A 19351-nucleotide genomic window follows, 5' to 3' on the forward strand; every position below is an offset into this window, starting at 1 on the left:
GGTGCAGGCTGAGGCTTGCAGATAAGAAAACGCAGTGCCAGTGGATGCATGGTTACTGACAGAGTTGCTCTCAGGAAAGGACACAGTAATTATTGTTCCTGTTTACCTGACTTCTGAGTGAAGCTTAACGTTTATTACAAGTTGCTTAAAATAAACCGGTTTCTTTGTATACCAAAGGCCAAATTCTTGCTGGTGCTTTCCCTGCTGGCGCGCTGACTCGAAGGGTGTAATTTGCACTGTGCTGTAGCTCTCTGGATAGCAACATCTTTGGGGACCTCTTGTGGGCTCTCCCCTAAATTGCATGTTGGGTGAAGAGAGCACAGGAAAACGTTCCTGTGTTAACTTGTAAACGCATCAAAGAGCCTTTTACTTCGCATGCCTTCGTGTGGATTCGCTTTACAATCAAGTGCGTCTAAAAGCAACATAAAACACAAGAGAGCTGCGTTTTAAGAGGGGGAATCTAATTCCTGAGTGATGCTCATTCAGGCTTTGGCTTCTTTACAGTGAATATAGACCGTGTAAGGGAGTTCTTTGTAAGGGGGTGGGAAGGAGGGACTGTGCTGACAGTTGGGCTTTAGCTGGCGTTGCTAATACATGTTGCTAATAACGTGAGGTATTCCCTCCTCCATCTGCCATTGTGCCTATCTTTCCCCTTCATCCCTACAAGACACTGGCACAGGGTGCCCAGAAAAGCTGTGGCTGCCCCATCCCTAGCAGTGTTCAAGGCCAGGCTGGACACAGGGGCTTGGAGCAACCTGCTCTAGCGGAAGGTGTTTGAAACTAGATGAGCTTTAAGGCCCCTCCAACCCAACCCAGTGTGTGACTGTGGGCAAGAGGAGGAAGAGCACGGCGCCCCCATTGCCACACAGGCAACACCGCCCAGCGCCCGCTTCCGCCTCGGTAGCCATCATGGCGGACACGCTCTCCTCCCTCAGGTGGCAGTCCCGCCAGCCCTCTCTATGGTAAGTCCTCCGGCGGCGGCAGCCGTCCCGTTGTGTGTGCTGGGCCCCGCGCGGTGCATTGTGGGTGCTTGGCGGAACGATGGCGGTGGCGTAGGGCCTGTGTAGCGCGGGGAGTGCGGAGGCCGCGGTGTGAGTACCGGGGCGGGCGCCTGAGGGGAGCGGGGCGGCCGCGGGGTGCCGGGGCGGGGAGGGTGGCGGAGCCCGCTGACCCCGGCTGCCCGTGGCGGCGGTCGGAGGGGCGGGCTGCGGGCAGGGCAGCTCCAGGCCGAGCCCCGGCGCTGTCCCTCGGGTGGTAACCGCGGCGCGGCCGGTCCTGGCTCCGTGCAGCGCCGAGCGGGGTTCTGCAGGGGCCGGTGTGGCGGTGCCTGGGTGGTTTCAGATCGAGTTTGGGACCTCTGTGGCCGAGCCGAATGCAGACTGGGTTAAGAAGATCAGGGGCAGCTCCCAGAGGGTTTCTTAGTGCTTCATGCGGCCGCATGGGATCTGGTTCTTCACCCGGGTTCGTGGATCCCCTGTTACACGTAATCAGCAGAGATAAGCCTGAGAGCAGGTGACGTTCGTGGATCGTGGGGCTGGCGGAGCTGAAGTGTGTTGCTGAGCTCCATCTGGCTTGCACGGTGTCTCCGAAAGGTGTCAGTGAGCCTTGGTTGTGGAGCCAAGGGTGGGTTCTGCCTCGCCGAGCAGTTCAGAGGCACTAACTGTCCTGCCTGATGGGATGTTATTTTGAGCAGCAAGTTGTTTTACTCTTTTAACACTGAAGTCGCGTTTTGTGAGCTCATTAAAGGTGAAAAAATAACACATAATGCAAGCAGAGCTTTAGTAACTTTTATTTGTGTGTCACAAAAGCATATGAAGCAATAGCATGTTTTTTTCTTTGCTTTTTGACATTCTTTAGTGTGTTCTTTTGCCATACATACATCTGCAGGTGTGTCTCTTGTGTCTTATTATCTTCACTCTGTGGCTAATGGATGTGTGTGTCTTAGTGAAGCAGGAATGAGCATAGTTTCAGATAGTAGATTTAACATGGCACTGGTTGATCATGTTGAGGTTTTTGGCATTGGTTAAACATCTTAAAACCCTCAGTTTAACATCTTAAATGTCTTAAAACTGAGGCCCTCAGTGACATGGTTTAATGGTGGTTTTGGCAGTCCTGGGGTAACGGTTGGACTTGATCTTAAGGAATTCTCCAACCTATTTGATCCTATGATTCTTGGCACAGTGGTCTGGGAGTGCAGGGTCCCCAGCTCCTGTGTGCAGCACTGAATGCAGTGCCTGCTGGCTGCGGCTGGTGGAGTCTGTTTCACTCCTTTGCCACACAAGAATCGATAGTAACGACTTTGGGCATCAGGTAGTGCGTTTTTTAGGCCATGCTGGTGGTATGCGAGTTCCTGCAGGTTCTCAGTGAGAACTGGTGGAAACTTCTGTGTTTGTCTGAGCTTTTTTAATTGCACTTGGCTTACCAAAGGCTAAAGCCTTGTACTACCAGGGAGACATTGGCTCCAGCCCTTCAGAAGGTTTTGCTGGCCAGCTGGAGCTCTGTGCAGGTCACTCCCAAAGGACTGTGTGAGAGTGCTGTGCCTGGAACTACAGAGCTGAACAGGGCCACAACAAGGGCTGGAGCCTTCATGTTACGTGGTCTTCATTAGTATTTAGTTATCAACACCCTCCTGGGCATGCTGTGCTATGTGTCAGCCTGCGTTTCTGGTCATCATACCTAGATATGGTTTGGGGAATAAATGAGGAGTCATTCCCAGGAGCCTGTTATTTTTGGCTGTCATATTTCAGGAGGGAGAAGAATTTAGTTACAAGACTGTACTGCTTGCTTAAGGATAGGAGATCAGCTCCTGGACAGTTCTATTTACTTTACAAATATAGCTTCATACTCTTGTTAGAGTGTGTGTATCATCTTTCAAGCGTGTTGGAAAAGACTTTACTTTGAAAATCTGAATAGATTCTGTCAATAAAAAGCTCCTTAAATTTCAAGGATCATGAACCGAGTGATAGCTGGTATTCTGTAGTGGGACTTGCTGTTACTTTGGTAGTTCCAGGAACAGAGTAGCTCCTGGTGAAGGTCTTTCCCTGTATGTTGTAGTAACAACTGGTTTTATCCCTTCATTCTGTAGTAGTTAAAATGACGACAGCGGCGAGGCCAACGTTTGAACCTGCAAGAGGAGGAAGAGGAAAAGGTGAAGGAGACTTAAGTCAGCTATCCAAACAGTATTCCAGCAGAGACCTTCCTTCTCATACTAAAATCAAATACAGGTTAGTATTATCTTAGTTAGTATCTTTTAGTCTTACAGCAAAACAGGCTGGGAATGAGCAGAACTCTGCAATTGTCACAAGAGATGTTGATGTGCTTGACGCTCAACAGGCAGTGCTGTGGGCTGAAAGAAAGTGTGAGTAAGTCTCAGAAGCAGACCTGGAGATCAAAGGCATTGCAGGCAATTGGAGAGGCTTAATTTTAGTGGTATTATTACTGCTTATGGACATGATGTTAGAAGAAGGTGAGCTTTGGAGATCAAGCATTTTGGGCGGTAGAGTAGAAAGAAAGTTGTCATTGGCACTAAGCCACAGAGGGCTCAGTGCAGAGCAAGATGGGATAAGAAGGGGCAAAGCTGAGCATGTCTTAAAAGCAGGAAAACCACATCATATATTTGGCAAGGACCACTTGGGAAGAGCATTAAGACGAGGCAGGGAAATCATGGAGTAACACTTGGGCAATAGCACGTGTTGGAAGAGCTGCTGTTAAACACTGCAGGTGCTGGGAGAGGAAATGGCTTTAATCAGTGAGAAAGATAATGGGATATTAGGAATATTTTCCTCTCTTTGAAATGCATAATAAATCTTCATTATCCTTTTGAGATGAAGTGAAAACTGGAGTCAATGTGATACGATGCCTAGAATTTAAATAGTGTCAGACTAAAAATGTTCTTTTTATCTAATTGATGTTATTCTTGTCAGTGAAATTACTGTAAAGGTTTTATGTCTGCTCTTTTTTGTCCAGATACTTACCGTTTCACCTCTTCCCTCCTGCCCCTTTGGTTTTTAGGAACATGTATGGATAAGGGAGTTGGAGTGTTTTGGAGAAAACAAACTCAACAGCACAAAAAGTGCTGTCAAATGCGTTTTGTTGTTATAGGAAACATTGCTGGTGGTTTGTTTCTTTAAACAAAAGTAGGGTGGGGGACACAGGTCTGTTGTTTGAATGAAGTGTGTGGGGACAAACATGTACAGGAATATACAAAGTATGTTTTAACAAATAGCTCCCTGTGTGTGAGAGGGGGCATTAAGTGTCTTCTGGTCTTTCTCCCAAATACCTCATACAACGTTGTCTTTGTTAAATTGCCAGGACTGCACCATTGCAAGAGGAGTTCAGTGTTTTAGTCCCACTCATGTTCACGGAGTTTGGGGGGATTTTGCAGCTACATCAGGGATTCCAGGTCCAGGTTTTTAATTACACAAGTAAATTAAATACTTCATCATAAAGACAGGCTGTGCACACTATTTATTTATAAAGGCTCATGCCTGGGTTGCTTCCAGGCACTCTTATTTCCAGCACTGGGTTCACAGAAAGGTGAAAGGAATTGCTGCTTGTTTTTATTCATTAGCTCTTTTCAAGATTTCCACAGAAAATCCAGTGCTCTCCAGGTGGACCTTTGTGTGACTCAGATGTAAATAGTCTGTTGCTTTTGGCCAGTATTTATTATATAAAACGGGGAGAAACATGTATTTGCAATATGTTTCACCAAACTAGTGTTTTGCCTGTTCTCCCAGCTTTTGTTTTTATGGTCATGGGAGATTATTTGTCTCTTAGAGGGGAAAAGTTTATGAAAAGTATGTTCTAGTCTTGCTCTTATCTGTAAGCTTCAGAGACTGGGTTTGAAGGAGCAACTGTGAATGATAAAACAGTGAGGGAAATTGACTGTGATTCATGTGGATGTCTGCTAGGACACTGGGCTTGGGCTGCTGGGGAACAAGATTTAGAGGTAGCTACAAAAGGTAGATGCAGCCACCCTGGTTTTGTAGGAATTTATGTAAGGTCATTTGAGAGCCACTGGAAGCAGCATGTGTGTATAGCATTGCATGTCTGTGTGCATATAGTGCCTACAGAAAAGGAGACTGATGAAGAGAGAATAAACAAATTATAAACAAAATAACAAATAATAAAACAAACAAAATAAACAAATAATAAACAAACATGTGTCTACATGGTACTCAGTTCTTACTCTCTGTACTTACCTGTTCACCCCAGGATTTATTGGCCTCCATGAAAAATTTGCTCCCAGCTGCAGACTGTCATCTTCAGCTTTTTTCTCCCCTCTCCTGTTGTTGCAGACAGGCCACTCAGGATGCTCCTGAGGAGGTGCGTAACCGGGATTTCAGAAGGGAGCTGGAGGAGAGAGAACGTGTCGCTGCAAGAGAGAAGAACAGAGACAGGCAAACCAGAGGTAAAAGCAAAGAAACAAACATCCTAATACCTTTGTGTGCCTTTGCTCTTGCATGAAACTTGGTGTTGTAAGAAGTTTGCAGGTTGCAGACAGCATGTCATGAGAGTAGAATTTGGGGTATCGGTCTGATAGTTCAGAGCTGTTGACCTGCAAGGGAATGTCCGCTGGCTTTCCTGCTGGCTTCATGCTAGCAGAAATCCAGGCCAGCAGTAGGAGAGCACGAGCATCCTGCAGGCCAGCTGATACAGCATGAGTGTAATGAATTGGCAACAAGTCTGGACAGCTAATAGAGGGCTCTTTTTTGTGCTTGGACAAGTGAGACAGGAAGGAGAGGGGGAATGACTCATCTTCTAGTGTTACAGCGTTAGTGTAACAATAAATCCATTTTTGAAGTGTGGAATTCTGTTCAGATAAGGTGAAGTGATAATTAAAATGAAACCTGAGGGGTTTGTTTTGAGAAATACTCATTTTTAGTATTAAGCTTGACAGAATTTAGGCACTTCAGGTTTAAGTGTGATGGTATTGTGAGGCTTTCAAATTCACGGATGAAAGCAGATGTGGTTTGGACCATACTAGCCAACAGTTAATGCTCAATGGCAACCTTCCAATTGGATATGTAGAGTAAGGATATTTCTGCACAGCTTTTTCTTCTGCTGTTCGTTCTTTGTGAAACAATGACTTCAGAAAACTTCTGGAGGCCTAGTTGGAAGTTTGGGGATGTTCCTGCTTCCCTTGGGCAGAGGGAGGAGGAATTGAACATGGCATTAAGATTGAGAAGTGAGGAAGGAGTATGTATAAGCTTCTGTCTCTTACTCTCATGCAAGACAGTTTGTGAAGATTTTTGCTTTCTGACATTTGATTCTGTTAAATGAAATGACTTAGTAATTTTTTTGTTGTTTCTTAAATCTTATGCCATAGAACACACAACATCATCTTCTGTGTCTAAGAAGCCTCGGCTAGACCAGATTCCAGCAGCAAATCTTGATGCAGATGATCCCCTTACTGATGTATGTATCTTTTTTCTGTTGTCTTTCCTTTGTCTTGCCTTCAGGATTTGCTGTTAATAGAACATGTACTTCTAGGTTTGCTAAAGATTTAAGACAAGTTCCAACAGATCTTCCTTTTAGGGTTACTCTGGTGGAAGTCCAGAGTGGTTCAGAGGATTCTGGTCCATAGTCTAATGGTATTCTTGGAAAGGACACAAAAATTAGGGAACCGAAAATACCACTTGAAGGATGGGGAATGGGTGACTTTTTACACTTCAGTCAACTACTGGGTTAGTTAGAATTCCCCAAAGGTAGAACTGTTGAGACACAGTGACTGTCTGCATGAGCAGTGGATTGTTGCTCCTGGCTCCTCTCCTCACACTGATGTCTAGGAGTTAGGCCTGAGGTTTGACAGTGCAGGGGTTTTTTAATCCTGTTATATTTGGTCCCAACAATATTGGACAGGGTATTCAGGCACACTGTTATAATGGCTTATATTACAATGATTGGAGAGTGATATGGGACAGCCATGCTCTAGAATCTGTTAGCTACTTAGCATTTAGATTATAAAAACTTCAACTGCGGTCGTCCAAAAAGCACACACATGTTTTTGCGCTGACTTTACTGTGCAAGAGCAAATAAACCATTTGTATTGTGTTTGCTGCTGGTGCGAGCACCAAGTACTTCAGAAATCAGCCATTAGCAAATTGCAGCCTTAGCTGGGCAGAGTGAGGCTGTTTCTCTTAAATGAAATGAACAAGCAGCTTCTTGTTCCCATTTATTGTTATTAGGAAGATGATGAAGATGAGGACTTGGAAGACAGCGATGATGATGACACTGCAGCTCTTCTGGCTGAACTGGAGAAAATCAAGAAAGAACGAGCTGAGGAACAGGCTCGAAAGGTAAAATCTCACCCATTAAAGAGCATCTGCTTTTTGCAAACTGGTGTTTATTAGAGCTGGTGTGCCTGAAGTACTTGAGTGAGAACTGGTAAATAAAGTAAGTGTCCTTCAAAACTCTTCTCAGGTATGATGAATTTGTTCTGCTGTCTAATAATTGTTGTCAAGATTACCTTTTATTTTAGTAGACATCCTGTGATTAGAGATTGTTTCCCCATGAATGGGATCAAATCCTATGCTTTTGGCTCCCACAGCTCCTTGGTGTAAGAGAAATTGTTGGGATAGTGTGCATGAGCAAAATCCCTGATGGATGAATGGACTTCTAGGGACTCTTTGTGTGTATAGTCTGCGTTGTCAAGCTGATCAGGATTTAGGATGAACTGTACTGGCTCTAACACTGTATTGCAACAGAGTTTGGAGCCTGGGTATTTCATATCTGCGCTACAGAAACGCTCTGCCTCTGGTGGTGCAGCAGAAGGGGTGGGTATGTGCAGCATTCCCTCTTCCACTTTTAGTAGGCACTTTCTTTTTCTGAGTAGGCCTTAAATAGTTTTAGTGCTTTTGAAAAATGTTGTATGCTTCAGTCACAGTAGTTTTGTATGTTTGGAACAGGCTGCCCAGGGAAGTGGTGGAATCACCATCCCTGGAAGTGTTCAGAAAACATGTAGAGGAGGCCCTTAGTGCCATGGTTCAGTGGTGGACTTGGCAGTCCTGGGGTAATGGTTGGACTTGATGATCTTAAAGGTCCTTTCTAACCTAGTTGATTCTATGATTAGTGTAAAAAAACCAAAACAAGAATGCCAAAGCAAATAAACACACCCCCCACCTGTCATGTTTGTATAGGGTAATCTGAGGTGTTTTTTGGAACATGCTAAATAAGCATATTAAGTGCTGCTAAAGAGGCTAATCAAAGGCTACTGTGACAGCTTAATGTTTTGATGCCTCTGAACTGCTTGTAACCTTCCTCTAGATTAACACACACACTTAGAGTTTAATGTTTTTCAGGGATGCTCTCCAGTAGAGCGAGCTGGCAGTGGACAAGGCATAGCATCTAGCAGAAACTAGGGACAGCCAGGAGAGAATAATGTATTAACTGCTGTAGGCAGCAATGAGTGCTTGCTTACTCCAGTCTAACAATACAGAAATCTACCTTTAGAATCAGCAAGGTCTCCAAAACCAACGAGCTCTGTTTGGAGCAGTTTTGGAGTTAAGTGCTTTGGAAGGGTAAAAGCTTCTGTCCTGTGCTGCTTCAGTGCAGAAATGTTGCTGTAGAAGACTGTTGATACTTCATTCTCCACCTGGCCTATGAGTGGTCTTTTACATTGGAGTGTGTCTGAAAGCGTCTCTCATCTCTTTACCCAGGCATTTGAAGCACATCACACAGTAATGAAATTGTGTTCTGCAATAATAACATGGTGAAAATGACTGAAAAACACTGGCAACAGTTCTTCCATGTGTTCCTGCGTGAAATGTACTAACCTACAAATTAAGGGGAGCAATACCTAGAAAAGACTTCTACTTCGGCTGTTCTACACAGTGCTTAAATGAAAGCTTAGATCTGTAGGGTTTTTTACTTTGCCTGATAGTTGTAATTGCACGTCTGGATTAAAGAGCATAACTTGTCACATTTCACTGTAGAAAACTTCCATTAGAAAAAGGACGGCAGTAAATTGCAACACAGAGAGAGTGCATGTTTCTCTGTTCCTGTGGAGAAGGCAGGAATGTTACCGTCTCTAGGATGTTTTGTCACTAGAGGGTGCTAAAAGCTGTGAAGTATTTAGTATGGCACTTGGTTTATCTTGCTGTTTCTTAACTGGTATTATTTTTTACCTTCATGGAGGTTCTCCTTCCCCCAGGAGCAGGGTTTATCATCTCCAATGCTATGTGCATACTGAATACATGCACACTAACCTGAAGTTAATAAGTTTGTTTCTTCCTAAAAAGTAGTGTTAGTTATTTGCAGTAGCGCACACTATTGCACACTCATGGTGTGTTCTGTGCATCCTGACACTGGTTGGTGGCAAAATAGACTCTCTTAAAAATTGCCATCTTCAGTAAATAGTGGGTGCTCTACAGGTACTTGGAATTTTATTCTCTTGGGAGTTTTTCAGAGTAGGAGACTAAGACAACGTTGATGGCAAAAGTAAAACCAAGGTGGGATGCAGCCTTGGAAAGAGTCTTTAGGAGCATGAGTGTCCTTAGGAACATGTATGTGTGTTGGCTTTAGTGGTGCAATCTACTTAGATTATGCTTTATTTTCCATGGCTTTGAAATAAGGTATTACTGGCAAAACATTTTATAGCTATCTTATAGAAATCCTTTTTTCCCTCAGATATGTGGGTTTTTTCATGTTGTTATGTATTGCAAGCCATAATTTAAACCCAGTTATGTAAATAACCCTATGTTAGTCATGCAGCTGACTTCAGGGTAACATCTCATGTAAAGTCTTACTTGAGTAGTTGCTGTTAGTCCTAATCCATGTACAGGGATGGTTTACATGCTGAAACTGCTGTGCATAGTAGACAGAGTGGGTAAACCAGTGGGAAGGCAAAGGGAAGCTGCAGGGTGAGTGCCTGTTTTCTCTTTGCTCCTCATATCATTCTCAGATCTCTTTGTTGTTATACAGACAGATTAACATGTTCCTGCATCTTGGAACATGCCAGGGTTGTAACAAGATGATGAGGGTAAAATACAGTAATATATCCCAAATTTGTGCAAAATGTATTTTTTTTCCCTAATAGTTCAGTTATTTTGATTTATTAAAATGCAGGTCCAATAATTTCTGAGATTTCAGTTAAAGTAAACTGTATTTTTGTTAACTGTTTTCCATCATCGCTTTGGTGTCCAGTATTTAAGTTGCTGTGGAAGGAAGACTCCTCCTTTTCAGATGCATCTCTGGTGAGAGAGCAGTTAAAAACAAAAGATGAGAAACTGCTTTTTTTCAGCTCATCCTTCTCTCTGTTTATTTCCCTCATGTGGTAATACCAATTTCCATAGAAATCCTCTAAACCTAATTTTGACAAGTATTAGAATTAAGAAGGTCTAACTTCCTTCATGCTGATACTTCCCTGTAATCTGTGACACAGTTTGTCAACCAAATAAGCAATTCCTGTCAAGTCTTGTTAATGTCTCAAAATGCTTAAATTCCTTGAATTCTGTAGAAACATTAAAGAAGTACTACCCATGTTTTTAAAACCTGAAGGAGTGGGGGAGTCCTCCTGACTTTTCTCCAGCTCTCCACAGTTTTAATCTCTCAGGTTGTTTCTAGTAGACACTAAGCTGACCAGGACATTTTAGTTCTGAAAGCCATTGCTGTCCCAATTCTGAGTCTGTCTAAAACTGTACAAGCACAGGTCTGCTGTGTGTGTGTGTGTGTGTGTGAACTATCCATGGATAGGTTTCATGGAAACATTTCAGTATTCCAAATCCAGCATTACAGTGCTCTTGATGTTCAGTTTTTGAGCACTTCCTTAAGAGGTAAATGGAAATAATTAAACCCAAATCTCAAACCAGCGAACAGCTGAATGTGCAGTTCCAGCAAAGCTGTTTTAACATCCAGTCATTTTATGCTTATGTGAGAACAGACGGAAAGTTGTTGGTTTGGGTTTAACAGTTCTATTTCACCAAGTGTTTCTCAATCATAGAATCATAGAATGGTTTGGGTTGGAAAGGACCTTAAGATCATCCAGTTCCAACCCCCTGCCATGGGCAGGGACACCTCACACTAGACCATGTCGCCCAAGGCTCTGCCCAACCTGGCCTTGAACACTGCCAGGGATGGAGCATTTATCACTTCTTTTGGCAGCCTGTTCCAGTGCCTCACCACCCTCTATAACAGAATATATCACTTTACCAATGGTCAAAACACATCTTAGCTGTGTCCTGTGTTTTAGCCGTGTCACAGACTTTCACATAAAACATTAGAAGAGGAATCTTGATAGACATTAACCCTTTCACTTAAATTTTAAGGATCTCGATTAAGATTGATGATGAAGAACTAATTTCAGTAAAGAGGCAAAAGCAGGCAGCATGGTATGTTTCTTCATTAAACGTTAGAGACATGCTCACAATACTTCCTCTTTCCAAGATATAATGATAATGTCCCCTCCCTTGTGAGCAAAATGACAACAAATCTGTGTATAGACACCGCAGTTGGGATTTCTTGAGGTTTCAATCAGTTTTTTGAATCACTGTGTTACACAGAGTTAGGAATTCACATAGGACCAAATAACTGGGGTGGAACTTGTTTCATTCGCTGCTGCTAAAGGCAGCGCTGTCATAGTTTGTCATTCAAAAATTAGCATTTAAATAAGGTGATGTGATTAATATTTTTTTTTTCCAGCCTTCAATGAAATGTGGGTATTTCAGGTTTTCATTCAACTATTTCACATCCATAAAAACTGAGTAGGATAACTTTAATAGAACAGAGTCATTTCAGGAATTTCAGCACTTTCTGTAAAAGTAATCTTGCTCTGTGCTAAGGGCAGGAGCTGTACTGAAAAAAAGTAACCATGGTAACAATAGTGTTTTTCTTTCCTTTGTGGTCAGAAACAAATGTGCCAAGGGACTGTTACTCTTACAGCAAGATAAAGAATAATTGTTTAGTTAAGGTTAATATAGTTTTGTCCTCCTTTTTTCTTCCCCCAGCTGTGATGCCACATGGTGAGTTCAGTTGTACAGTGAAGGCTTGCTGTGAGATCCATTCACAGAGCAGCGTCTCCATCTGCTTTCCTGGGGTATGGGACTCCCTCTGCCAGTCCAGCCTCATTCCCCACACCATAATATTCCTGTTCTGTTGCCTCTGCCTTTAGCGCAGTGGTTACAACAGGGTTGACATCCAGTTCATCTCTGTAGGCAGTTGGTGCAATGTGCTGCCATTGAAAAGCACAGCCCTGCTGTCTGTAGGGATGGAATCGTCTGGAGCAGGGTTTTTGCTAACATGGCTTAGGAAAAGAGTTGTATACCTCTTGCTGAACAGACAGGCAGGCAAAGAGGCATTACTTTAGAAAGGGTGGAGTGACTACACATGTATTATTTTTCCCCTTAGGCTTTTCTTGTGTTGTGGGTTTGTTGTAGCCGTAGTGTTTCAGCTTAATAAGCCTTTGTTCCACCACACAAAAGAACAATGTAGGCTTTGGAGCAAGCAAAGCCTCTTATTCTGTGAACAGCTGCACTTGATGGTGCCTCAGAGGTGTGAAGCTCAGACAGCTATGAAGGTTACGTCTGGTCTGTTAGATTTGATACAGCCCATGCTCCATCGCCTGGAGCTTTCAGCGGAGCAGGCAGTGGGAGATTTATGTGGAAAGTTGTGAAACATAATGAAAACCTCTTTTGGCTGGAGATGAGGGATTCTGCAGCTCTGGCCAAAATGCGTTACTTAGCTTAAGGGTAAATGTCAGTTTTACACCACTGTGAGTTATGCCTCATATTTCCTCCATGTCATGCCTCCAAGATACAAAACTTAGTAAATTACCTTGTTTAAAGTCTTGGATACCTTCTTTGGGAGTTTTTAGTGAAGCCAAATAATACAAAAACTCTTCAAGACTATTCTTCAGAATGAGTCTTCTTCCTAAAATTTGTAGCAGATACGCTAAAATGTCATCCAGCCTGGAACAGCCTTATCGTAGAGTGGTTTGGGTTGGAAGGGACCTTGAAGATCATCTAGTTCCAATCTCCCTGCCATGGGCAGGGACTGTGAATGCCTGAATTCCATAGATAAGTTGCCATGCATGCTGGGTCTTTGTAATGTGCCTAAAACTGGCACTGCCTCACTCAACAGAGCTGTTCCCTGTTTGCTTTCGGACTCTCATCTGTCGCTCTTTAATGACAAAGATAAACTTATGCAGTTTGTTACTGCTTCTGGTTGTTCTGAAAGACAGCAGAGTTGTGTTTGTGAGCAGAGCTCAGAAGCAGCGAAGGATCACACCAAGTGCCGGGGCTCTGCAGCGTCTTGTGCTGTGAATATGGAAAATCAATGTTTGAAAATAAGACTGATGGAAGTTTTCTGTACCTCTTATCACTATACAAGAACATTTGACAGCTTCTGCTCACATTATGTTCATAATTGGTTTTAATAGGTGCAAAAGTAAAATGTAATCATTTGAAATTCCCAAGATTGCCCCTGCCACTTCTAATTATAGTGCAATTTCTGCTACCCTCCAGTCCTCTGGAATTGTGGTTGACTTGAGTCAGCGTAGGCTTTTGCTAGCAAGTAGCAGTTTTGGACAGAACTTAGTTGAGTTTGAAGTGCCAAGTTGTTTGGGTCGATGTGCAAATTCCGTATGCCACGTGCAGTGGAGGTGCAGCCAGTAGAGCCTGGAGCATGGTTGGTGTCCTCTGTGTGTGTTTTTCAGTGTGAGCAGAAAAGCCATCTTGACTCCTTAGTGTGTTCTCTAGATCTCTCTGAACTGTATTCTCTAGATCTCTCCGAGATGTGAGCTCAGGTGCCTACAAGCAGATGCAGATGTCTAGTTGTAGGTGTCTTCATCTGGAACTAAATTCTACTCTTAGTCTTATACTACTCCTTGTAGTGTAATGCTTCTTAAAAGTGTAATTTCAGTTTTGATTTCCCTTTTTTTTTCTGTCACCACATTTCATCACTTCAGTCTGATAATGCTTTTTTTGTTACCAGAAAGTGAACTATGTCGGGCTAATTGAAGCTGAAGGATATTGCATGCATTATGTAAAGCAGATACAAGAAAGAGACTGGATTGAGAGCAGCCCTTGGGGGAAGGACTTGGGGGTGTTGGTTCATCATGTCCGTGCTGGACATGAGCCGGCAGCCAACCGTGTCCTGGGCTGTATCAAAAGGAGCGTGGCCAGTAGGACAAGGGAGGTGATTCTCCCCTTCTGCTCTGCTCTGCTCTGGTGAGACCTCCCCTGCAGTCCTGCATCCAGCTCTGGGGCCCCCAGCACAAGAGGGATGTGGAGATGTTGGAGCGAGTCCAGAGGAGGCCACAAGGATGATCAGATAAGAGGACTGGAGCAGCTCTGCTCTGGAGCCAGGCTGAGAGAGCTGAGCTTGTTCAGCCTGGAGAAGAGAAGGCTCCAGGGAGACCTTAAAACAGCTTCTAGTACCTAAAGGGGCTGCAAGAAATCTGGAGAGGGGCTTTTGACAAGGGCCTGTAGGGACAGGACAAGGGGGAATGGCTTTAACCTGACAAAGGGGAGATTGAGATTAGATATTAGGAAAAAAGTTCTTCCCTGTGAGGGTGCTGAGGCGCTGGCACAGGGTGCCCAGAGAAGCTGTGGCTGCCCCATCCCTGGCAGTGTTCAAGGCCAGGTTGGACACAGGGCCTTGGAGCAACCTGGTCTGGTTGCAAAGTGTCCCTGCCCATGGCAGGGGTTGGAACTAGATGAGCTTTAGGGTCCCTTCCAGCTCAAACCAGTCTGTGATAAACTGAAGCATTTTCAAACATAGCTTTAAATCCAACATTTGCATTCCAACTTCAGTTTTTACTACCACCCTAGTAAATAAGGAAAAATATTGTAATACTGCCGTCCCACTGGCAATTAATTGGAGCTGGTTCTAAATTCTATTTGTGAGAAGCAGTGTAATGGTAGGTGTTTTTTCATAGGTAGAACTCAGGTTTTGAAAGGTAAAATCTTTACCAGTGGTCCTGCATCATCTATGCATGGTATTCCTATGTATGTTAATGTGGTATTGTTCTTAAGAGAGTTGGGATAGAGTTGAGGCGATAGGAATATTTCACATGCCTGATCAGTCCAATTGAAGAACATCATAAATTGTAGATAGCTTTAGTGATATATCGCTTGGTATTGATTAAATGTTTGAAGCTGGAGAACTCTGGCTAGCATCAGTGTTCAAGTTTACACTTAAAGCGTGGAACTGCTGTCATCAAGAAACACGTTTCCTCTTTTGGGATCCCCTCAGCCATGGATTTTCTGCAGTTTTGGGGAAAAAACCCAACACAACCTTGTGATCTCTTTGTCTTTAGTTTATGTAATTTTTTATCAGCCATGGTTTTAGTTTCCAACAGTGCTAATGAGACTTCAGTGTATTTTTGAACTAGAATGTCTTCAGACCATACTTAAGCATATAGAGAGTGGGAGTCCTAGTTAGTCATCCGAATTTATTCTGGTACTTTCATCAAAGAGCAATCCTTGCAGTGTATTCGAAAGGTTCTGGAAAAATATGTTGATGTAAAATGAATATTACACATTCATTTCGAAGTCTGTGAACGTTTAAGTCACTAAATATATTAATACAGCTTGCAAGTGTGGGCAGTGAAATGTGCTTTGTGTTGCCTGTCGTGCATTGCTTCACTTAGGCTTGAGTTATGTGCTTTTGATAGTACAAGGAGATGAAAATTTTTCTGTTCCTTAATATTGGAACTCTTAAATAGTCTTATGGCTTCCACTGCTCAGTTGCACCTCAGATTTGTCAGTGTTCTTTTTAATTGGTCCCTTGGGAAGTTGTAGTCGTAAAACCCCAGCAGAGTTCTGAAGATAAAGAAGTTTCAGCTTACTGAAGTTTCTTCCACCTAATGAATACTGTATAATGTACTCTCTTTTCTCAGGAGGATGAAGAAAAGCTTTTAATCTGTATACAGTTTTTAATATAATAAATATATAAGTGGTAAAGGTCGAATTGAACTGAATATTTGATGGAACATCAGAGGTAAGCAGAGCAGATAGGAATGGTGCTAGATTGACAGTTTATTAGCCATGTTAAGCTCTTAGAGTATCTCTGCTTCTGTCCTTATTTTACTCACATGCAAGTGCCAAATGCTCTGAGAAGTCTGAGCTAGGAATTAAAGCTCTGTCTCTATGAGTGTTCACAGCTAAATAATGTTTCTTTCTACCAACTAGATGAGAAGAGTGGCCTAGAAAAGTAATATATCCATTTCTGATTCACAGGAACAAGAGCAAAAGGCTGAAGAAGAAAGAATTCGGATGGAGAACATACTGAGTGGAAACCCACTGCTGAACCTTACCGGCCCAGCACAGCCTCAGGCAAACTTCAAAGTGAAGAGGAGGTACCATGCGCCTCATACTGTGATACCCATCCCCTTCCTCCCTCTTGATACTCTGAGTCAGAAAATGTTATCACTGCTGTTGGGTTTTATTTCCTTCCTCAGACCTTGTCACAGCGGTGTAATGTAGAATGAGGGTACTGATGCCTGTGGTGATTGTCTTCTGCATTTCTCTGAACCAGTCATTCTTCTACTTTTGTTTAAAAAAGAGGGAAAGAGATAGAGAATTGTGTCTGTCTGACGCTGTGCAGACGAACAGGACCGAAGTAACAGGACCAAAGCTCCTCAAAGAAATTATGTTATGCTCCTCTTCAAAATCTGGCTGGTTTGGGGGCTTTTATTTAATTTTTTTTAGTGTAGAATTAATCCATAGCAGTCTTTTTCTCAATACAATTCTTGTTTGCAGATAGTCCAATGACTGGTGTGTTTATCAAAAATAGGGCCGTTAGATTAAAGGGGGTTTTTTCTGCTCTGCTTAGATGGTCTCTATTTTCTGTAAGATCAAATAACCTTTACTGATACTCATCTTGCTTCTAACTCAGGAGCATGCAGGAGATGGCTTGCATTGGAAAACAGATCTATTTTTTCTTGAAGACTAAGATCTAATCCTAGTGACTACTTGTTCTATGTACATTTAAAAGAAGAGCCAAGCTTCCTTTATGTATTTCTGTGAATTGCACCTCATCTTCATACAAGCTTACTGAAGTCCAAAACTTTTCTTTTCAGATGGGATGATGATGTTGTCTTCAAGAATTGTGCCAAGGGTTTAGATGAATCCAAAAAGGACAAAAGATTCGTGAACGATACTCTGCGATCAGAATTCCACAAAAAATTCATGGAAAAATATATCAAGTAGTACAGTTTTATGTGCAGTGGTGCTGAAGGACTCGGAAGGTCATGAGTGTTCCCTCCTTTTCCCTCAGAATTCAAGGCTGAATACTTGGTCACGAATTCCCAAATGCTTTTCCAAGATCATCAACAGCTTCATAATTCATAATTGCTGTGTATCTGGAGTTTTTATTCCTGCAGTATGACTTCATTTTCAGTTCTAATTAAATCAGTTTGCGTTTCATGAATGTTTTTCTGTTCATACACATTTACTTTTTACTGGCTGCCTCGTCAATGGTGGAGAAAAGCTGGTTTGCAATAAATACTTCCAGTTGCTTAAATTGCTTTCCAAAGCAACCCGTATTTGTACTGATGGTGGTTTGTAACTTCTGCTACTTACGTAAACATCAGTATTATCAAAGATGGGGAATGGCTGAGTATGATAAGCAGCGTGAACTGAAGAGAGCTATATGTTCTGCAGCAAATTGGACTTCCTCTGAATAGCTTCTTAGAAACTTAGTTAATAATCTTCCTTTTTACTTTCTTTTACTGTCAACCAGGTTCTGGTTTTGGGAGGTAGCTCCAGGTTCTTAGCAGTCCTGCTTCCTGGGCTCTCCTGGCTCAGCACTTGTGGAGCAGCACCAGGTAATGCTCGGGGAGCCTTGAGCAGGGGATGCTCTGTGGAACCATCGCAGTTTTCCATTGCAGTGCTGTGTCCCTCAGCCACAGCCACGTGGCTGCATGGTTCAGTCTGTGTGTGCGTGGTTCATTACCAACAGTGTTGTCAGAAACTTGCAAGTGAGTGTTTTTATTAAAGGAGTGATCTCTTCAAGATAACAAAGTTTGCTTCTTGAATGTCCATCCTAATGCTTAATAGGACAGTATAAAATATGAACAAAAAATATCTTGGTTGTAAAGGGATTTTTTTTCTCTTCTTTTCATCATCTTGGTTGCATTTGAAATCATGGCCAAGTGATGCACTGGGTTATGAACCTAATGTTTGAAAAATGTGGTAGTTTCCTCTCTACCCAGAGGTTACAGCAGCAGAACTCGGATGTGTTTATGTAAAATTCTCACCCTTTTCCTTGCCTGTGTTATGCTCAGTCTTGTTCATTCTCCCAGACACCGTTTCATAGTAATGTTATTATTTTCAAATTCTTAATTTGAAAATAGATCTGGTTTTCTTTTAAAGAGAGTAAATGTAGAGCACAGTGTTTAATTTTTGTTGGGCATGTCTCTGGTATCCTGTAAAAGCTTTCATTACCTTTAGCTGTGTTTTCCACCCTTTCATTAGTTTCCTAATGCCAGCAGCTAATACTCGTATTTAATTGGAAGCAAGATTTTCAGTGTGCTTAAGGTCATGTGAGCTCCTACATGGAGGAATATGTGTTTGTTTCTTCACAGAAACACAAAGAGTGTGTTCAGCCTGGAGAAGAGAAGGCTCTGGGGAGACCTTATAGCAGTCTTCCAATGCCTAAGGGGGCCGACAAGAAATCTGGAGAGGGACTTTTTACAAGGGTATGTAGTAATAGAACAAGGGAGAATGGTTTTAAACTGAAAGAGGGGAGTTTGAGATTAGGTATTAGGAAGAAATTCTTCCCTGTGAGGGTGCTGAGGCGCTGGCACAGGGTGCCCAGAGAAGCTGTGGCTGCCCCATCCCTGGCAGTGTTCAAGGCCAGGTTGGACACAGGGGCTTGGAGCAACCTGCTCTAGTGGAAGGTGTCCCTGCCCATGGCAGGGGGTTGGAACTGGATGAGCTTTAAGATCCCTTCCAACCCAAACCAGTCTGGGATTCTTCTTCAAACTGCCTCATGATTCTTGGAAGCAGAAAAAGAGTTTTTAATTCTCTATTTTAAAGTTACTAAAATCTATAGGCAGCTTATTTAGAAGAGGAAAGAAGCAAAGAGCTGTACTTGCGAGGGTCTGGCAGTGGAGAAGCCAGCTACTGCTTCAGGTCTGACCAACAGCATGGTTGTCACAGCAACGACAAAATTACACTGCTCTTGCAGTATTACAAGATGTAATCACTGTGCCAAAGCGAGCGTGCAGTTGTATCGGAGAGGGGGAGATGCAGCTGAAACACCAGTTCAACACCCCTTCCTTAACCTTGCATAATGCATGGATATCCTCAGTCATTCTCCCCAGTATCTCTCTGCCTCCCTGATTCTGGAGCAAGAGCCGTAGGGACCTTATAGCTCCGGGCTGGAGCTGTGTTTCAGGTGTTTAGTGGCA

At 43.0% G+C, this 19351-nt stretch overlaps 1 protein-coding gene across 3 annotated transcripts; it reads left to right on the forward strand.

Annotated features, from left to right (window-relative positions):
* Positions 1-886: 886 nt before the first annotated feature.
* On the forward strand, positions 887-19194 carry CWC15 (CWC15 spliceosome associated protein homolog). 3 transcript variants are annotated; one of them, XM_030476317.1, is made up of 7 exons: positions 887-962; positions 3086-3224; positions 5298-5410; positions 6329-6417; positions 7188-7298; positions 16176-16294; positions 17018-19194. In XM_030476317.1, exons 2-7 carry the CDS (start codon positions 3094-3096, stop codon positions 17145-17147), a joined length of 693 nt encoding a protein of 230 aa, XP_030332177.1. In that variant the 5' UTR covers positions 887-962; positions 3086-3093; the 3' UTR covers positions 17148-19194. The 3 variants fall into 3 exon arrangements, with proteins under 3 accessions (XP_030332177.1, XP_030332176.1, XP_030332178.1); XM_030476316.1 differs by lacking the exon at positions 887-962 and adding an exon at positions 986-1091; XM_030476318.1 differs by lacking the exon at positions 887-962 and adding an exon at positions 4833-4961 and having other exon boundaries at positions 3151-3224.
* Positions 19195-19351: the final 157 nt, after the last annotated feature.

The sequence above is a fragment of the Strigops habroptila genome, chromosome 2 (assembly GCF_004027225.2).
Source record: "Strigops habroptila isolate Jane chromosome 2, bStrHab1.2.pri, whole genome shotgun sequence".
Taxonomy (NCBI): domain Eukaryota; kingdom Metazoa; phylum Chordata; class Aves; order Psittaciformes; family Psittacidae; genus Strigops; species Strigops habroptila.

Coding starts and splice junctions, on each gene's coding strand:
- CWC15 (XM_030476317.1), top strand. CDS start 3,094: ATGACGACAGCGGCGAGGCCAACGTTTGAACCTGCAAGAGGAGGAAGA. Junction 7,299..16,175: donor CTGAGGAACAGGCTCGAAAG/GTAAAATCTCAC, acceptor TCTGATTCACAG/GAACAAGAGCAAAAGGCTGA. Junction 16,295..17,017: donor AACTTCAAAGTGAAGAGGAG/GTACCATGCGCC, acceptor TTTTCTTTTCAG/ATGGGATGATGATGTTGTCT.